At 54.9% G+C, this 19,780-nt stretch overlaps 1 protein-coding gene across 2 annotated transcripts in view; it reads right to left on the reverse strand.

The window, feature by feature from the left end:
• The window catches only part of ACE (angiotensin I converting enzyme), a 105,067-nt gene that overhangs the window by 45,383 nt on the left and 39,904 nt on the right, over positions 1 to 19,780 (reverse strand). Inside the window, exon 1 of one of the 2 annotated variants that reach the window (XM_008174554.4) lies at positions 15,309 to 15,654. The exons of the other annotated variant lie outside the window; for it this stretch is intronic. Coding sequence (XP_008172776.2) covers positions 15,309 to 15,521 — 213 coding nt within the window. The 5' untranslated portion in view covers positions 15,522 to 15,654. Of the gene's footprint in view, positions 1 to 15,308; positions 15,655 to 19,780 lie in introns of those variants that run through there. 2 annotated transcript variants of the gene reach the window in all.

The raw sequence follows: 19,780 nt of genomic DNA on the forward strand, positions 1-19,780 counted from the left end.
GGAAGAGCAGGGATGCGGCACGCTCAGGGGAGGAGGCAGAGAAGAGGGGTGGAATGGGGGCGGGGCTGAGGTGGGAAAAGGCGGGGTGGGGTGGGGACTTTGGGGAGGGGTGGAATGAGGGCGGTGCAGGGGCAGGGTCAAGCACCCACCGGGCAGAGGGGAAGTCAGCACCTATGCTCTATGAAGGGTTAAAATCCATGTGCATTTTATATAACAACCTGGTATATGAATTGTGCCAGCTCTTTTCCAGACCCAAAGTCCAGAGTATGATCAAGAGACCAGAGGCCTAGCAAATAGTAATCAGCTAGGAGAAAGCTGGAATAAACAAGATAACATTGCCTTTGCTAAGATATGCTTGGTCGGTAGAAATGCCAGATGTTGAAGCAATAACTGAATAATTATGTTTCAAATTGAACAAAGAATCCCTGTTCCTATTGCATTAGTCTCTTCTGCAGGGAAACATTCTTCCCACAGATCCAACCTTGAGTTTATGAAAAGTTGACACGTCAGTATAAGATATGGATTCCTTCCACCTCCCTTCCCAGGGACCAATGCTTGCCTTAAGATATAAAGGAGACAATCTTTATTGCCCTATACTTTCACTGTGTCTTTGCTTTAACCCCTAGGAATGTACCTGTTGGACAAGCAAAGGAGTTGCTCCATTCCTATGGACCCCAAATCAGAATTCAACATATATATTTTATACTAATAACATTTTATCAAAGTATTAATTAAATGTTAACTTGCTAACTTGAGGCCATGGGCGGAGACATTATGTAACCTGTTAACCATTGGCTAATGTGCTATCTTGTCTTGCTGCAAAACCTATCCCGGGGTGTGGAACTGCCTACCCCGTCACTTCCCCCCTCCCCATGGAAAATCCATATATTCTATTGTAATCAATTGATCGGCAGTGTCTCTGAGCCTAATAAGCAAGGTGACACTCTGCCAGTGCTGTGTGTAATAAACTCCTATGCTTGACCTCTACACGATGTGGATTTATGTCCTTCACTCTAGCTTGCTAAAAATACCAGTGTGGCCACAGCGGCTCGGGCTAGCTGCAGGAGTGCGGTCCTGGCCAACCCCCTGGGTATGTACAGCTAACGCGTGCTGCTATCTGTAGCGCACTAGCTCAAACAGTGCTGGCATGTGACTGTCCACCTGTGCTGGGAAGCCCCCTCTCCACTGCAGTGTAAACTTACCTAGGTGCACGTACAGCGCCCAGCACAACCAGGGCCCGAATTCAGTTGAGGCCTCTAGATGCTACTGTCACTTAAATAATAACCAAGTGCTAATGGGAGTCCTAGGTATTCGTATGAGACAACATGGCGGGGGGGAAGGAGCGCCCACTGGAGCGCGGGTGGTGGGGCTGGAGAGGGACTGTCCCAGCTTTGAGGCCGTGGCTCGTTTGTCGGTATTTTTGTCATTCCTTTTCCTAAATCTGGTGCAGCCACAAAACAAGGCTGGATGGGAAGCTAGCCCGCACAGTATAGGCAGGGCCGGTGCTAACATTTGGGGGGCGGTGACCAGATCTTCGGCCGGCCCGGTCGTCAGCGGTATTTTGGGGGCAGGACCTTCTGCTGCCTCTATCAGGGGCGGCATGTCGGGGGCGGGATCTCTGCCACCTAGGGCAGCAAAAAAGCTGGCGGCGCTCCTGAGTATAGGACCCGCTTCCCTATTGCCCTGCACCGTGGTCATTGCAGTTCTATGAGATGGGTATATCTCCATATATTATTTACACCCTGCTAGAGCTGCGTAAAAGGGCCTTAGTATGAGAATCGGGCCCACTTTGCACTGGTGTATATGGGTACGTCTACACTGGGGGGAGGGGGAGGCAGCAGCGACTCTTAGAACTCAGGTCAATGGACTCGGGCTCAGTTAGCAATGTAGACGTTCTTGCTCAGGCTGCCCGCCAGGCCCTCCCCGCTGGCCTGCATTTGGGATGGGCCAGATCTGAACTCCCCACCATTAAGTTTGGGAATGTCTGAATGCAGGATTTTGGTCTGTCCTGTTCTATAGACAGATAAAGGGGGAACCCTAATGTTCGGATCCAGGTTCCGATTCCCAATTCCCCTGGTATTAAGATCCAGTGTTTGTTCAAACGACGGGTGTAACCATTCCCGCCCAGCAAGGCCATCGGTCCATCGGGCAGCAGGACTCCTTTCAGTCATGATTGCTCTGATCCCCATCAGCAGCAATTCCCCCAGCTGTTGAAATGACCTCCCTCATTATCCTGGGTTCCTGCGGCTTGCCCCATTCATTCACTGGCCGCCCTCCGCTCGCTTCTGGCAACTGACACCAATGGCTGATTGCCCAGATATGCTAGTCAAGCCTAGCACTGCAGCTGTGCAGCTGAAAACCTCACGTGGAAGTTGCTGTGTAAGGACTGCACTTTACAAGAGATCTGGCCAGGAAGGGGGAAATAATCAGAGGTGAGGCGCAGGGTTGCGCTGATCTCTGACATTTCTAAGAGGAGACACCGGTTTCCAGCTAACGTGGAAATCGCTCCAAGTCCCACTCCCTGCCTGGAGCTTCTCCAGCTGGCAAACGAGCTCCAGAAAGGGTGTCATGTGAGGTCCCACTTTCGAACTGAACAGGAGCAGCAGGTGGATTTTAAGTGGCTTGCGGGTAAATGTGCATCTTTTGCAGCCTTGCTGGCAGCTGCAACAGGCAAGGTTGAATAACCTGCACTGTTTGCAGGGGAAAAACCTGCTCCATTTATAAGTGGGCTATAGATGATTAACAGGAAATTATGAGATGTTTTCACACATGGTTAGAGAGTCCAGCAAGTCAATCATTTGCTGATAACTATCTCTGGCAGCTTCTACGCATGTGCTTAAAATCAACAGGACACGTATAGCTCATGTCTGCAATGTGCTTAAACCTTTTATACATGGAACCTTAGGAGAAAGTGGAACCAACCTACTCCTTACATAATCCTGCTCTGCTAACCACAAGGACATGCCATGCACCTTCCAGCAGGGATCTTTCAAAGCGCCGAGTCTCAGCCCTGTTCCCATTGACCCTGACGGGAGGCAAGTTAGAGCAAGGCTGAGCACTTTGGAAAAATCCCGTCTTTGGTTCAAAGATGGCTCAGCATTGCTCACTCTCACGCTCCAATCACAAATCTTGCAATATTTGGTGTTTTTCTTAAAGAACCAATTGCTGGAGTCACGTGTGGAGACGTTTGTTCCCAGTCTACCTACAGGCCACAGGTTTGACCTTCCCCCACAAGCCTGCCCCAGCAGCCTCTTTCTCCCCTCTCAGCCCATCACAGGAGAGAACTTTCCTTTGGCAGCTCTGCTCCCTCACTGGGCTCCACCAGGCCTTTATGGAAGCCACCTGTCTCTTTCCCAGCTACAGCTGATAAGTGACTGAAGCCATCTGATTCCCAACCAACCAGGATCACCTGGGTGTGTGGGTGTGTGTGTGTGTAATGGAGCAGGACTCACTCATGCCTCCTACTGGAGGTCTTCGGGAATTAGCTCTCTTCCAGCCTGGGCGCCCTCTGCAGGCTGGCGTCCCACTTGTAGCTGGCCCCCTGTCCCTCCCAGACCCTGGTGCCCCTTTACCCTGGGGCTGCCCCCTGGCAATACCCCCACCAGTCTCTATGGGAAACCCCCCACCCTCTAATCCCCACCTTGCCTCAGTCTGGGCTACTGCCAGTCATCACCAAGCCCCGCTCCCTGGGGCAGACTGCAGTGTAAAAGCCACTCATCATAGGCAAGGGGGTTCAGACCTGCTGCCTTTGCCTGCCTCCCAGTACCTCTATGGGCCTTGGACCAGGCCCGACAGCCCAGGGAGTTGCCAGCCTGGAGCTTCCCTGCTCCTTCCCCAGCCCTGCTTCGCTCTAGTGCCCTTTCTGCAGGCAGCCAGGCCCTGCTCTATCCCAGCCTGGAGAGACCCTCCTGGGCTGTTGGCTCCCATCCTTTCTATACAGGCCAGCTGTGGCCTGATTGGGGCGTGGCCCGGCTGCAGCCGCTTCCCCAATCCGCCCAGTTTAGCAGCTCTCAGCCACAGCCTTCTCCCAGGGCTGACTTTAATCCCTTTTCCGCTGGAGTGGGGGAGCCGCCCCACTACAGGGGGGACAGACTGATCTGTCAGAGATGAGGCTAAGCCTGACTCCCCTTAAAGGGCCAGTCAGACAGGGACACCCCCACATGGGCATGTGGAGGGGCCGGTTTGCAGCTCTACTGACCTTCCCGTGGAGGGCTCATTTCTTCTTCTTCTAGGAGCGCTAGTCATGGTTCATTTCACCCTCCCCCATCCCTGCCCAAAGCCCCCCGAGGCAGAGTTTCGGCAGGGAGAGATGAATGCCGTCCTAAAGAACCCAAGCCCTGAAAAGCCTGGAGTAGTTCTGGACCCCGGGTATGGGATTCAGAGCCTTTCGCCTTGGGGACCGCAGAGCACATCCAGCCAACGGTACTAGCCCCAGTGACAGAGAGTTATTGCCACATCTCCGTCAGCTGTTTGGTGGCCTCAGGCACCGGCAGGCAGGTGTCCATTGCTGTCACACCTGGCATTAGGTGGTCCCTGTGTGGGCAATCTCAGGGGACGGATTGGCCTCGGAGACAGACTTCGTCCACCCCAGGATAGAGGAGGTGAGCCAGGGACGGGCAGCTCGCACTGTTAGTGTATTCACTGCCGGAGAAAGAGAGGACCTTTGAAGTCCAAGGCTGCCAGTCTGACACCTTTCCCCAGTGCTCTGCCCGCCTCAACACCTCCCACCCCTGCCCCCGTTTTTCAGCCTGAACTAGGTTTCACGTTCCAGGCACGGCAGATTCACCCTGCTTTCGTTTCTGGGGAGAGCCCCGTTCTGATCCCATCAGACTGCTCAGTCATTCGCAAAGGCCTCTCCTGTGTGCACTGTGGCAGGGAGGCAAGTCACTCGCTCTGATTTCTTGGCAAGATTCCTCCTCTTCTCCCAGTGACCGGATGCTGCCCATTGTTCTAGGGAAGGTGCGGTGTGGACAGGGCCGGCTCCAGGCACCAGACGAGAAAGCACGTGCCTGGGGCGGCACATTGTAAGGGGCGGCATTCCAGCCAATCTTGGGGCAGATAGCCCAGCCCTGCAGGGGCACGAACTAGCGATCCCCGCTGCTCACCGTGCCGCCAGGCTCCCTGGGACGCACCACTCCCCACCGCCTGCACCGGCCTCCGCCTCCCGCGCTGCTCTGAGCCCGGCCCGGCCGAGCCACCTTTAAAGGAGCGGCTGAGCCAGCACCTCCTGCAGCCTCCGGGGGCTCTGCTTGCCCGGCCGGGAGAGGCACCCCAAGGCCAGAGGGGGGAGCCCCTCTCGCCCGGCTGCGAGCAGGCTGCAGTGCCTGGCTGCCCACGGGCGGAGGGAGCGGGCGGGTGCCGCCCTTCAGCCCCCTGCGAGCCACCTTGACCGCCCTCCACCTGCTCCCTGCGGCACCCGGTTTTTTTTTTTGCTTCGGCAGTCCGGACGCCTTTTTTTTTTTTTTTGCCTGGGGCGGCAAAAAAGCTAGAGCCAGCCCTGGTTGTGGAGAACAATCAAGGCTGTGTTACTCACAGGCTTGAGCTGCTCAGCAACTCTGGGAATGGCTGCAACCTGGAGAGTTTGCTGCAAAAAAAACCAAGATCCCCAAAACAAATTGCAATGATGCAGGGTCATTTGTAGGGACTGAACCTGGCACCTCATACGCTAAAAATCCTGGGCTGGCTGATGCCAAGCCTGTAATAGACTCATAAAACCTCTCCTGGAGCCCTGCCACTCGACAAAGAGCAACAAAGGGGTGCTTGGGAGTTGTTCAAAAACGGGTGGAGAATTTGGGATGACTTATTTTTCTTCATCGATTCCAAGACCCGAAGGGACCCCTGCGATCATCTCGTCTGGCCTCCTGTATGACACTGGCCTAGAACTGCCCCCCAAGAATTCATGTTTGAACTAGAGCAGATCTTTGAAACAAGATCCAGTCTCGATTTTAACATGGCCAGTGATGGAGAATCCGCCGTGACCCGGGGTCAATTGTTCCAATGATTAATGGCTAGGAATTCGCCATCAACTCCTGCAGGCCTCATCATTACACAGGGTCTGGGTGAGGGCCTCAGGGCCTGATCCATTGACTTCAACGAGAGTTTTGTCTGAGTCAGAAGCCCAAGGTTTGGCTCAGTCCAAGCCCGATGCGCTTCACCCACAAACGTAGTGGAGCAGAACGCACGTGGCCGCGGGGACCGGTTGTCAATCTGCAGGGTCGAAAGGCGAAGCGGCTTCCTGGTAGCTGTTCTTGTTTGTGGTGTGTGTTAATATTTTGTTGGCTGGAAATGCTGACTTTACAAGACAGGCCTGGTGCAAATCTGACAACATAGCAGCAGGGAAGGAAAACATGCTAAGTGCGTGTTCTTGGGGCAGTCCCTTAGAGTTTATTTGGTAGCTCATTAGCTGCTATTTAAGCCTTTTCAGCCAGTCTCCAAGTAGGCTGGGTTGTTTCATTTCATTCTCCTCTTCATTACTCAGGCCTCATTTTCTGGGCAGCAGATGTGGGTGGATACAGCTAAACGCTGCATGCGGCCATGCCTGGGTGTAGGGTGCCCAGCTAGCAAATGTAAAAAAATCAGGACAGGGGGTGGGGCGGGTAATAGGTGCCTATATAAGACAAAGCTCCCAATATTGGGACTGTCCCTATAAAATAGGGACAGCTGGTCACCCGACCTGGGTGTGTGGAACAGCTGTTTGCTTCCACCCCCTTTGGAGTCGCACAAATCAGGTTTTGATCACACAGCCATTTGAAGAAACCTTCGCACGGGGGAACCCAGATTTGCTCTTGTCCTTCCAGACGGCCAATCGCCGAACAGAAAGGAGACCAGGTGGCTCAGGAGACCCGCCCACATAGCAAGTAGTTGGCGGCCCCTCCTGAGGTTGAAAACTGGTTGCCTCAAGCTGTTGGGCAGATGCTCAGGAGAGGCATTGTGCAGGTGGGACTCGAGTCAGGGCACGAGCCATTCACCAGGAGACATAAGCCATTCACCCCAACACATGCTCCTTCAGCATGGGATTCTTGGGCTTTTTCAGCCTGTCAGTCACACTCCCCTAATCACCAGAGGGGAGGGCTAGTGCCCGCCCCATCCCTCCATGCAGTTCCCCAGGGCCTGCATTCCCAGTGCTCTGGCCTCCCCTCCCTTTATAACAGCCGCCTTTTAAAACAGACAGTTACCAAGCTTTGAACCGGTTCAAAGGTCCACTGTCCCAGCCCCACACCTCACAGCTCTGCCTGCCTGCTGCCTCTCTTATGGCTAATGACACAAGGAGGGTAAAGGGGAGAACGCCCAGACAGGGCACCTAGCTTTGCAGGTCAGTGAGGCGAGCCGCCTCTATTGACGGTGTGTAATTTTCAAAGCTGAGTTTCAGATCTGCAGGCCGAGGGGGAACGGCCTCTGCTCCTGAGACGTAACCCGTCCTTCCCCCCGCTCTTCTCAAAACACACTCACACCCCAACACAAGCCATGCTCCTTCAGCATGGGATTCTTGGGCTTTTTCAGCCTGTCAGTCACACTCCCCTAATCACCAGAGGAGAGGGCTAGTGCCCTCCCCCATCCCTCCATGCTGATCCCACTGTCTCTCCAGGACTCTCTGCCCAGGAAGTTAACCAGGAGATGACTGCACTGCCTCAAGCCCATTGGGGTGTCTCTTCTGTGGGGTTCTGGTATTGCTAGGGATTGGCTTCTACAGCTGTGAGTCTCCAAGAGTCTCTTACACGGCACCCAAGCAGGTCTAACACTAACACACGTCTTGCACGGATGAGCAATGACAAGATCCCCGTGCAACTCCAAAGATTTTCTGATCGTTGTTTTTCCCGGGGGAATGAGGGCCAAATGCAGTATCTGAGGAAACACTGGAGAAGAGATGTCAGTCAGCCAGAGTCCACAGACACGCCATTTAGATAGACAGATAGATATGTATGGGGATGGAATGATCATCAGATAGATAGATCGATAGATAGATATGCTTAACACTGCTTTGTTATTATAGAGTTGCTAATCGGTGCGGAACTACCGACTGACTTTCTTGTAAAAAATTGATCGTATGATTTATTTTGGAAAAAAAAAATATATATATATATACAGAGAGAGAGAGGGAGAGAGATTTGTGATCCTGGATCTAGCAAATATACTATATGAAATAAAATGTTTGTCAGGTTAGATCTTATCAGCCTTCTCACTGTCTTCCCTTTAGAGAGCTGATTGTTTAGGTAAATGTCACTGATTTGCTAATTACCAGGAAGAAAGATAGGAGAACATTCTAAAGCTCTCTCTGCCCCAGGCTCAGACAACTGTCAGCAATACCAATGCAACACAAGGTTGCCACTGGACTCAGATTCTCCGCTGCCCTGTTGTCATCTACACCTTTGCAAGGTGGGTGTCAAGTGCGCACAAAGGACGGCAGCGTTCCACACCTACCAGGCACTCACTTTGCACTGGTGCAAACGATGACTCCGGGTGCAGAACAACAGGGAATCAGGCCCATGATTCCTATAGCAAAGCAGAAGGCACCATCCTCTCCCTAGGGCTTTATTTCCATCCTGCCCCATATGGTGAAACACTCCTCTATCCAAAAGTTACTGAAGGGGTTTCTCTGGTGTATTAGCTCTCTGCACTGGGAGAGCCGGGCCCCTGGGTCTAAGCATGGCTTTGTGAGGGGAGGGACATGAAAAATCCAACCAATATACATCTGTGAAGCTCTCTCAGCTCTAGATCAGTATTTCTGTGGTCTGATGCTGGTTTGGGGCAGCACACAGGTTTTAGGCACCTTCACCTGGGATGACCTGCATAACTCACTCGTGGATTTGGGCTAGAGGATGGGGCACGAGACTGACACTCCAGAAACTTTGCTTCCGTTTCCAGCTCTGCCACTGCCTGCTGGGTGGCCTTGGGCAAAGCACTTACCCTCCCAGCCTTTGTCTCTGTTAGACTGTAAGCTCTTTGGGGCAGGGGCTGCCTCTTGCTTTTAGCACAGCGCCATGGGGCCCTGGCCACAGCCATAGCCTATAGGTGATACTGTAATAGCAGTGACGAATAGCCCCCATGGCTAATGGGGCCATCTCACTCCTCAAGCCAGTAGCTTTCACGCTGCAGCAGTCTCTCTCAGTCTCATCCTTCCCCACTGGAGATTCTGCATCCTCCCCCGTGGCCCCATTACACTCCTCTTCGGTGCACACCTAGCTCCCCCTCCCCCATGCCCGCTACAAGTCCTCCTGCCCACCCCCATACTGCATGAGGAGGCAGATTCCCTCCCCACACCCGCGGTGCTTCCAGTGGGGGGAGCAGCTTTAAACCCCAAGCCACAGCAGCCCACATTTTAGGCTATATTAGGTGTGTCTCCTCCCCCCGCAACCCCAGGGCCCTTCCAGTCTCAGGGGCTCCCCGCCCGCAGGGGTAGACCTGAGGACAAAATCAGTCTCCTCTGGACCTTTGGAGCATCGGCCGCTGGGGACAGGAAGGGGTTTGCCCAGGACACTCCATGGGCCCTACGCTTCTCTGCTGACGCTTCGACAAGCTAAAGTTTACCAGGCCTGATCCCCGGTTGGCATAAATCAACAGCTCCACTGAAGTTAACGGCGCGCCGGCAATTTACGCCGCGAAGGGCCCGGCCTGTTCTCTTTATTTCTGTTGAGCTGTAGGCAAGCGCCAGTCATGCGGAAACCCGACGGGCGGGTGCCAACGCCGCTCGCTGCGGGCTGGGATAATGGAAGAGACATGTCATTCTGGCGCTTTCCCGCCAACTAGGCAATTCAGACCCCCTGGAAGGGACACGCAGGCTGGGGAGAGCCCCACTAGATTCACCCCTCCCTTCTGCCTGGCTTGGCTGATAAGAAAAGTCACCCGAGGAGGCCTGCTAGACTCAGCCTTACTTCGCGGCTCTAGGGCTTTGGGGAGGAGCCCAGCTGCGCTAGGAGAGAGCTGTCACCCTTCCCCACCGTGCTGACTGCCAGTCCCCTGTGCTAACCACTAGCCCACACTCCCTTCCTAAGCCGAACATGACATTGGTAGCACAGTTCCTGTTTTCTGTCCCTGTTCCTGTTTTCCTTTTAAAATGTCAGAACCTCCAGAGTCATTCGGTGCCTGTTGTTAAACGTCTGTTACAAAACACAAAGGCTTAGCTCTCACACTGGGGTGGATCAGCAGAGGTCAGGCGGCTGAAGTTCCGACCCACAGTGCATGTAATAACACTGAAATCTTGGGCCAGCGCCTCGGCTTTGAGTCTTGTCCCCTTGTGCCATAGACTCAAAAAGGGCCTTGCATTCCAGGGAGCCTGAGACACCAGGACAGCCCTAGGGATTGTTGCAGCTGGCATAGGTTAGAGCAGCCCTAAGGCTGTTCTAATATATGCTGGGGGGGAATAACAAGTGTTCAGCTGCCTCCAGGAGTGGGGCAGAGATAAAGATAACGTAGGGCCACCTTTGACCTCCCAGCTGGTCCAGGCTGGGCATGATTTGGCTGGACCCAAGGTTTCTGACCTCTTTCCTTTCGTCAGCTTGATTTCGCCACCTTAATTGTGCACTAACATAGGTGTTCATCGGTGAGCATGACATGTTCCCTGCAGAAGTGATGGTGCCCAGCGGCTAGAGCAGGGGCCTGGGGTTCCCCGCTGCTTGCTCTTGAGTAAGTCACTTTCCCTCTCCTGGGCCATTAAAAGGGGCACAAGGCTCTCGTTGGGCACGGTGAGACTTAATCCCGGGGGCAGAGTTGTTTGTGAGCCTGCCATTACAGGTGCCATAGCTGCCCAGGGATCTTATTGTAAGGACTGAAGTGAGATCATTTCATAGCTGCAGCTCGTCAGCCGTCACGCAGCAGGATGTTGCCCTTGTATCGTCCCCAGCCCTGCCAGACTAGGAGAATGCAAACAGAGCGCAGATGCCTCTGAGTGAAGAACTCCCTGCGGTTTCTTGATTGCCCTGGCAGGGCTGTGAATGGCCAAGCAACACCCCCTTTGGGGGGCTGCTCTGTTGAATGACTGAATCTGGACAATCCCCTCTGCAAAAGAGACAGCTGGCCCTCCAGACATGCATGAGGGGCCATGGTGGAGTCTCCTCCATGCACGGAGAGGAGACATTAACCACACATTGGAGACGGACGCTCAGCGCGCACATACCCACACACACACACATTTTAAATGCACAGATCACACACAGATCACACACAGATTCTTATAAATACAGACACACATGAATACGCAGGTAGTAGTAGGCATCATTCAGTCTTGAGAGCCCCTGGGTATGCACACCCTTGAGGGGTAAAGAATTGACTCCGTTGGTTTTATGGCAGCCGCGAAGCTGGTTGAAGAGACCCACTCGAGAGAGACATTCGCTGCCGCATCTGTCACATTGAAAGGTGATGTTTCGACCCTTTGGGCTATGCCTTCTGCGAGCTCCTTTCTCCTCTGCAAACTGGACAGCTTCCTCTCGGCACTCTGGAGACCTTTGTTAGGCTCTTGTTTCTAAAGGCTGCGGTCTTGAACGTGATCTTCCCAGTTGTCCACGTCCATTTCTTTGAGGCCTTGCTTGCACACATCCTTGAAACGCAATGTAGGGCATCCTTTGGGTCTTTTTCCAGCTGCCAGTTCACCACAGAGGATGAACTTTGGGGTGCACCCATCATTCCTTCGGCACGTATGCCCAAGCCAGCGGAGGCGTGTTTGCATGCCGGGTATGCTGGCCCATTTGAGCACCTCAGTGTTGGTGACTCCATCCCTCCAGGAGATTCCAAAGATTCGACAAAGGCAATGAGCCTCTTTTCCTGATGAGAGTACAAGGTCCATGTCATGTGTAATGCTGACAGACCCCAGTCATCGGCGGGCAGGATCGAACCGGGGACCTTTGGAGCTGAGGGCATGAGCCTCTACCACATGAGCTAAAAGGCAATTGGCTGTTAGCTAAGGCTGTAGAGCAAACTCATTAATCTCTCTCTCTAAGTGGTCTTGGTGCCACTAGATGGGGCAGAACACCACACCCAGCAGGTGTGTGGGTTACACTTGCTCCCATACAAAAGTGTGCTGCTAACACATTCACGATGCACACAGTTCTGTGTGTGTTCTGTTGTTTTGCCAGACCCTCTTGTTCAGTCTAGGCAGTGTTGTGGCAGCTTTCCCAATGCGGATGTTGAGTTCCGTTTCAAGTGAAAGGCTGACTGCAATAGCGGAGCCCAGGTATGTGAACTCAGTCACCACTTCACGTTCATAGTTGTTGATCTTGATGGACGGTGCTTCCTCAACTCCTTGGCTCATTATGTTTGTCTTTTCTAGGCTTATAGTAAGCCTGAAGTCTTGGCAGCCTTTGGAAAAACTGTTCATTCGGTTTTGAAGATAAGCTTCTGTGTGGGTTGTCACTGCTGCGTCATCAGCAAAGGGGAAGTGTTGGATAAGGGCTTCCTGGGTCTTGGTTTTAGATCTGAATCTTGCATGTGTACATACACATACACCCTCCCCCCCAAGCATAGAATTGTAGGACTGGAAGGGACCTCGAGTGGTATCTAGTCCAGTCTCCTGCGCTCATGGCAGGACTAAATATTATCTAGACCAATGTTCCCTCTAATTTTTTATGTCCATGTACGGAATGGATTTTGTTATGTGCACCAATATGGAGGTGATGTGTGGCGTGGATGGGGCCGAGGGGTTCGGAGTGTGGGAGGGGGCTCAGAGATGGGGTAGAGGGTTGGGGTGTGGGGGGGTAAGGGCTCTGGCTGGGGTGCAGGCTCTGGGGTGGGACTGGGGATGAGGGGGTTGGGGTGCAGGCTGCCCTGGGGCTGCGGCGGGGAGAGAGGACTCCCCATGGGCACCTCTCCCTGGCCACGGCAGCTCCAGGGCTGGGGCTGGGGAAAAGGCACCTCTCTTCTCTTCAGTCCAGGCCCTTGATAGCCTGCTGCACAGCCACGCAGCTTAGAGGGAACTTAGGTCTAGACCATCCCTAACAGGTGTTTGTCTAACCTGCCCTTAAAAAACTCCAGTGATGGGGATTCCACAACCTCCCTAGGCAATTTATTCCAGTGCTTAACCACCCTGACAGTTAGAAAGATTTTCCTAATGTCCAACCTAAGTTGCAGCCAGGATGGTTTAAGCCCATTGCTACTTATCCTATCCTCAGAGGTTAAATAATTTTTCTCCCTCCACCTTGTAACAACCTTTTATGTACTGAAAACTGTTCTCATGTCCCCTCTCGGTCTTCTCTTCTCCAGACTAAACAAACCCAGTTTTTTCAATCTTCCCCCATAGGTCATGTTTTCTAGACCTGTAATCATTTTTTGTTGCTCTCCTCTGGACTTTCTCCAATCTGTCCACATCTTTCCTGAAATGTGGCACCCAAAACTGGACACAATACTCCAGTTGAGGGCTAATTAGCATGGAGTAGAGAGGAAGAATTACTTCTCGTGTCTTGGTTACAACACATCTGATAATACAGCCCAGAAGGATGTTTGCTTTTTTTGCAACAGCGTTACACTGTTGACTCATATTAAGCTTGTGATCCACTATGACCCCTCAGATCCCTTTCTGCACTACTCCTTCCTAGGCAGTCATTTGCCATTTTGTATGTGTGCAGTTGATTCTTCCTTCCTAAGTGGAGTACTTTGCATTTGTCCTTATTGAATTTCATCCTATTTACTTCAAACCATTTCTCCAGTTTGTCCAGATCATTTCGAATTTTAATCCTACCCTCCAAACCACTTGCAATCCCTCCCTGCTTGGTATTGTCTGCAAACTTTATAAGTGTACTCTCTATGCCATTATCTAAATCATTGATGACGATAATGAACAGAACCGGACCCAGAACATCCCTGCAGAACCACACTGGTTATGCCCTTCCAGCCTGACTGTGAACCACTGATGATTACTCTCTGGGAACAGTTTTCCAACCAGTTATGCACCCACCTTATAGTAGCTCCATCTAGGTTGCATTTCCCTAGTTTTCTTATGAGAAGGTCTTGCGAGATAGTATCAAAAGTCCAGATATACCACGTCTACCGCTTCCCCCCATCCACAAGGCTTGTTACCCTGTCCAAGAATATACATATATATGGATATGTATACGTATGTATATTATTTGACAGAGTAACAGAGTAATGTATATATACACATCTAGCCACATGCACACATACACTTCGTTACTCCCCTGTGGCCAGATCTATACACTGTACACACACTTCCACATATACATGCATATTTGCACACACATATGTATATAGACATTTATAACACCCACACGCACTTACAAACACATCTAGCGTTAGCCTCTTCACTGAGATGCCTGGTACAACCCAACAGAAGTCAGTGGGGTTACCAAAGGGTTGGCATCATGGCCCTAGACCAAAGTTGGACACCTACAGATACGTCCGGACACACAAACACATTCAGCCAAGTCCACGGTACGCATGTTGACACATGCCCACTATACAAAATCACCTATGGGCCAGACTCTCAGCTGCCCAACACAACCCTGCCCCGATCCTGGCAGCTCTGGGCAACGGGCTGCCCTCTGGCGCAGCGAGGGTCTTGGCACACAGGGGCACTGGCACGAAACTTTAGTTCAGGGCCTGGGTCCGAAGGCGGGTGCCAGGGGCTGTATCCATTCACTCCGTTGCCCCCGGCTCAGGCTAGTGCAGCCTGTGGCTACCGTACCCCAGAGCTCCCAGGGCTGTTATGGCAGCCGGGAGTCCCCAGCCCAGGGGACCCCATCCTCCCTCCCTGCTCTCCCCCGCATGGGCAGGCAGGGGGAGCCGGGATCCCACTGCAGGAAGGAGACGCCCCGGAGCTAGGACAAGTCTCCAGAGCGGAGCCACGCAGGGACACGCGTCCGCCCCGGCGTCTCCAGCCAGCAGCCAGGGCACCGACTCGCGGCATCCCAGCGCTGCGCGGAGCTCCGGGCACCAGCCTCGCCGCCGCCCCGGGGAAAGGGCTGCACCGGGGAGCCGCGCTCCAGCCCCTCCCCGCGGCTTCCCGGCCAGCCGCTCGCCCCGTCTAGTTTGCAGGGTCCCGAGCGATGACCGCGTCCGCTCCCCGCAGCTCGCAGCCGGTCCGACATGCCCCTTCTTCCCTGGCAGCCCCCCGGGCACCTCCCCGGGGGGCTCCTCCCCGTGCCAGCCCCCAGGCAGGAGCGCACAGAGTCCGCCGGAGCCAGGCAGCGGGTGAGGGGCCCGGCTCTGCTTTCCCCAGTGCCCGATGCCCCTAGGCAGGGGCGAGGGGGGGCACCGACCCTGAATGGCACCTGCTCCCCCCGGAGGGGCTGGGCTGCCCCCCTCCCCCGCCAGCCCGCGGCGTGGCCCCAAAGACACCCCCCCAGAGACCCCGCCCGGGCTCCTACCTGGCGCTCGGCGTTGGGCTTGGTGAGGTTGGTGTTGTAATCCCAGCTGGCGGACACGCTCCGGAACAGGACCCCCTCGGCGGAGCTGTTGTAGTCCTGCGCGAAGAGGGCAGCCCCGGGCTCGCTGGCGTCGGTGTTGGGGGGCAGGAACCCGGCTTCCAAGGCAGCCGCCCCGCCGAGACAGAGCAGCAGCAGCCGCAGAGCTGGGGGCATCCTGGCACCCGCGTCGGCCCCGAGCGCCTGGCCAGGGAGCCGCCCGCAGCGGCCGGCGGCTTATAAGCGCTGCCCAGACCCTGCCCACCGAGCCGGCCTCTCCCCGCAGATAAGAGGGAACATTTTACTCTCCCTTCGGCGGCTCGTAGCGGGAGCCCGATGAAAGAGCCACTCGCGGTGCCAAAGTCCTTCCATGCAGCACAGGGAGGGGAGAGGAGAGGGAATTGGGGAGAAGGGGGAATGGGGAGGAAGAGAAGGAAGGGGAGAGAGAGGGAGAAGGAAGATAGAGAAGGAGGAGGGAGAGAAAAGAGAAGGGGGGACAGAAGGGGGGGAGAGAGGGGGCAAGAAAGATAGAGAAGGAGGGAGAGAAAAGAGAAGGAAGGGGAAGAGAGGGGGAAGGAGGATAGAGAAGGAGGAGGGAGAGAAAAGAGAAGGGGGACAGAAGGAGGGGAGAGGGGGAAGGAAGATAGAGAAGGAGGGAGAGAAAAGAGAAGGAAGGGGGAGAGAGGGGGAAGGAGGATAGAGAAGGAGGGAGAGAAAAGAGAAGGGGGGACAGAAGGGGGGAGGGGGGCAAAGAAAGATAGAGAAGGAGGGAGAGAAAAGAGAAGGGGGGACAGAAGGGGAGAGAGGGGGGAAGGAGGAGGGAGAGAAAAGAGAAGGGGGGACAGAAGGGGGAGAGAGGGGGAAGGAGGAAGGAGAGAAAAGAGAAGGGGGGACAGAAGGGGAGAGAGAGGGAGAAGGAGGAGGGAGAGAAAAGAGAAGGGGGGACAGAAGGGGAGAGAGGGGGTAAGGAAGATAGAGAAGGAGGAGGGAGAGAAAAGAGAAGGGGGGACAGAAGGGGATGGGGAAGGGGGAAGATGGAGAGAGGAAGGACCAGGTGGGAAGGAAAAGAGCAGAAGGAGGGAGAAGGAAAGACGAGGGGGAGCTGGGATCTGGCTCCTGGGCACTGGGCCCCTTGCTCTCCAACTCCATCTCCAGGGGAATGCCAGGCCCTCCCCCCGGGGCAGACAGCTGCCTCCCCATGCAGCCCCCTCTGCCCACCCGGACTCCAGCTTCTCCCCTGCTGGGCTGTGCTGAGCTGGAGGGACGCGGTTGGACGGCGGGGAGCCACACCGGCCCGGGCTGAGCTGGCATAGGCTCATGCTCGCTTTGGGGTTTCTTTCCCGGCCCAGCCGCTCTCGCTCCCCCCTCCCCCAGTCTCCCAGCTGAGCTCAGGCAGACCCTCGGGGTGGCTTTGGCGAGTCCCCGGCTGCAGGCTGCGCCCAGAGCCTGCTGGCGCTTGGAGAGGTGCAAACCGGGGTCCGGGGAATTCCACTGCAAGGGGAGCAACAGGCCCCAGGAAGAGCCTTCGCTGAGCCCTTGATCCCCCCAGGCCAGGGGTGGGCGGACTTGTTTTGCCCTTTTCCTGTGGATAGGATCCTCGAGGGGGTCACTAACCCCCTTTCCCGTCTCCTAGCACTAAATGGGAGGGGGGTCCTGGCTGGATCCCACCGAGATGTGAGGAGAATCTGGGGGAATCTGGAAAAGGCTGAGAAGCACTGGCCTATTCTGTATCTGGTCAGGTGGAGATCAGGGCTTGGGTGAGTTGCACAAGCCAGGTACGGCGGGGGTGGTGCTGGCAGGGTGGGGCTCACATGCAGGAGACGGGTAGTTTCTATCAGTGGCTGGGCCGTTTCCTTTCCCCTGCAGCGCTCGCTTCAGCGTAGACAGATCGCGGCGCCGTTCCACTCTGGCTGCTCTTTTGTTCCCGAGCTCCATGAGCTGACAGCTGGCCGAGGTCACCTTGGCCATGGCTTGCACTGGGCTACTGACCACCAGTCACATCCCACGTCCCGAAGTCGTCACTTTCCTTCCTCCCTGGAACCGAAGCTGTAAAGCTTGGGACGATGCGCACAGACCTCCCCACCCAGGAGCAGGCGCGTAGCCAGCTCACCCCGTCCTGCTGCAGCACCCATCTACACAGCCACCTCCTTCCATCCTGAAATGGGAGGTACCTGCATAGGGTGGCTGCCCCCTTTAATAGGAGAGGGCCCAGTTTTCTCCTCCCCGCCTCCCAACACAATTAGCTCACCTCCCAGAGGGGGAAGTTGCAGAGGGTCATCATGGCACTCAGGGGGTCGGATGTTAGCCTGATGAATAGCCGGGCCAGAACTCAGTTAGGGACGACGTCCAGGGAGCAGGCCCCAAAGTAGGGTCTTCAGGGAGATCCCTAGAAGGGGCAGCAGTGCTGAGCTGAAAGAGACTCCAAGAGAAGGATTCTGGGGAAAGCAGCCTGGGTTGTACCAGGTTTAATGGCGCCAGTGGCACCAGTGGCACCAGGCCCACACTCGGAAGGGGCCCATAACAACTACATGGGGGCCCACAAAAGGTCAATCCGACCCGGAGCCTGGGAGTCAGCACCTTCCAACAGATCCGGAAAGGACTTAAAGGTAGCCCAGAAGCGGCTGAGATCTGAGCTGGGAGGTGGCTGGAAGAGTAGCCCGGGAGGGGCAGAAGCATCTTTGTGGGTTTGGACTTTTGTTGTCGTGCCAGGGGTTGAATTTGTTTAGTGACGAGTCCGAGTGGTTGCTCTGAATCAGCAACACTGTCCCATGTGGAAAAGCTCGGGGGGGGGGGGAGGAGGAAACTGAGGCAGAGATGCTTCAGGGCCACCCCATTCCCAGAGGGGGCGCTTAGTGCCCCTGTACAGTGCTGTCCTCCCCCCCATGGGGTCCAGAATGTAGCTGCCCCATCACTTTCTATTCATTTTGTTTTGCTGGGGTTTCCCCACCCAGCAGCCCTGGCACGGAGCTGTCCCCGCCTCCCAGGGAATGCCTCCCTGCTGGGCCTGGGAGGACTCTCTCAGGACAAGAAAGCCAAATAAAATCACATCTGTGTCCCTGGCTGCCTGTGAAAGGAGGAAGAATCCAGGCAGCAAGGGGGTTCCTGCTGAGCTGACGTAAAGAAGAGAGGCCACCCCTCTGAGGGCTGGTCAGCAACACGTAGCAGAGGATCCGCTGTGTCAAGAGCCTGTCGGAGCACAGGGCTGGGAGCCAGGAGACATGGGTTTTATTCCTGGCTCTGCCACTGTTTCACTCAGTGACCCTGAGCAGCCCACTTCCCTGTTCCCTGCCTCAGTTTCCCCATCTGACAAATGGAGGTCATAATGCTGATCTGCCTTTGTAAAGATCTAGGGAAGAAAAGCACGAGGACTAAGAATTACTACTAAGGGCTCCTGCGAAGAAAACCTTCTGGATAGAAGGATCTTTGTAAAGAGAATCCCATGTCCCTGGATCCCCCTGCGAAATAAACCATCCGGTTAGGGAGGACTCCGTAATAGAGCATCTAGTTAAAAGACACCTCTCCCCCACACGCGTAAGAAACATCATCTGATTGGAAGATGTCCTGTGAAAACAACAATCCTTGGATATTTAGGTTGTCAGCTCCTTGGGGCGGGGACTGTCTGTGCTGTTTGTACAGCGCCTTGCACAATGGGGTCCTGCTCCAGGACAGGGGCTGCTAGACACTTCTGCAATACAAGTAGAAGTCAGACTAATTGTGGGTTAAAGCTGGTTAATTCTCATCTGCTCTACGTGCAGTGGATCTGTGCTCTCAGCGGCCTTGCTGACAGCAGCAAAACCCCACAGCCTGCCTTCAAAGGGCGGCGCCCAGATGTTCTTGCTGCAATTCTGTGTGGCTCTTGCACAGGCACCAGCCTGCAGGCTGCAGGGATCCAAAAACCCAACCCATGGGGCCTGATCTGCAGACAGCCGAGCACCTGCAGCTCCCACTGACTTTCACTGGAAGTTCGACTTGTGCTCGCCCTAGGGGGTGTAGCTATGGGGAGGGGGTGGGATGGAGCCGCGCTGCTCCAATGGGAGCTCGAGCAGCGCACTCCCCAGGGTGCAGGGGGAGAAGGGACAAGATGCACCATGGTGCAGCCTGCCCTCCTCCCTCACTGGGACGCTGAGCACAGCGGTTGTGCTCTCCTAGCACCCCAGGGGGCACAAACCACCTCAGAGGAGGCAGGGCCTTGGCTCACCACTGCTTGGCCATCCACACTGACTAGACATGCAAGGGCAGCAGGAGGTGCCCTCCTTAGGGATGGCACAGCAGACTTGCCTGGGTTCTCAAGGAGGGGCGTGCGCCTCCTGAAACCCAATCGCTTCTGCCACCTGCAACATGGGCTGGTGCTCATCAGGCACAACTGAGCCCTGAGCAGGCACGCTGTGAACCCCCGCCCCCCCCCCCTACATCCTTTAGCAACATGAGGATGGTCT

This window comes from Chrysemys picta, chromosome 24 (assembly GCF_011386835.1).
Source record: "Chrysemys picta bellii isolate R12L10 chromosome 24, ASM1138683v2, whole genome shotgun sequence".
Lineage (NCBI taxonomy): Eukaryota > Metazoa > Chordata > Testudines > Emydidae > Chrysemys > Chrysemys picta.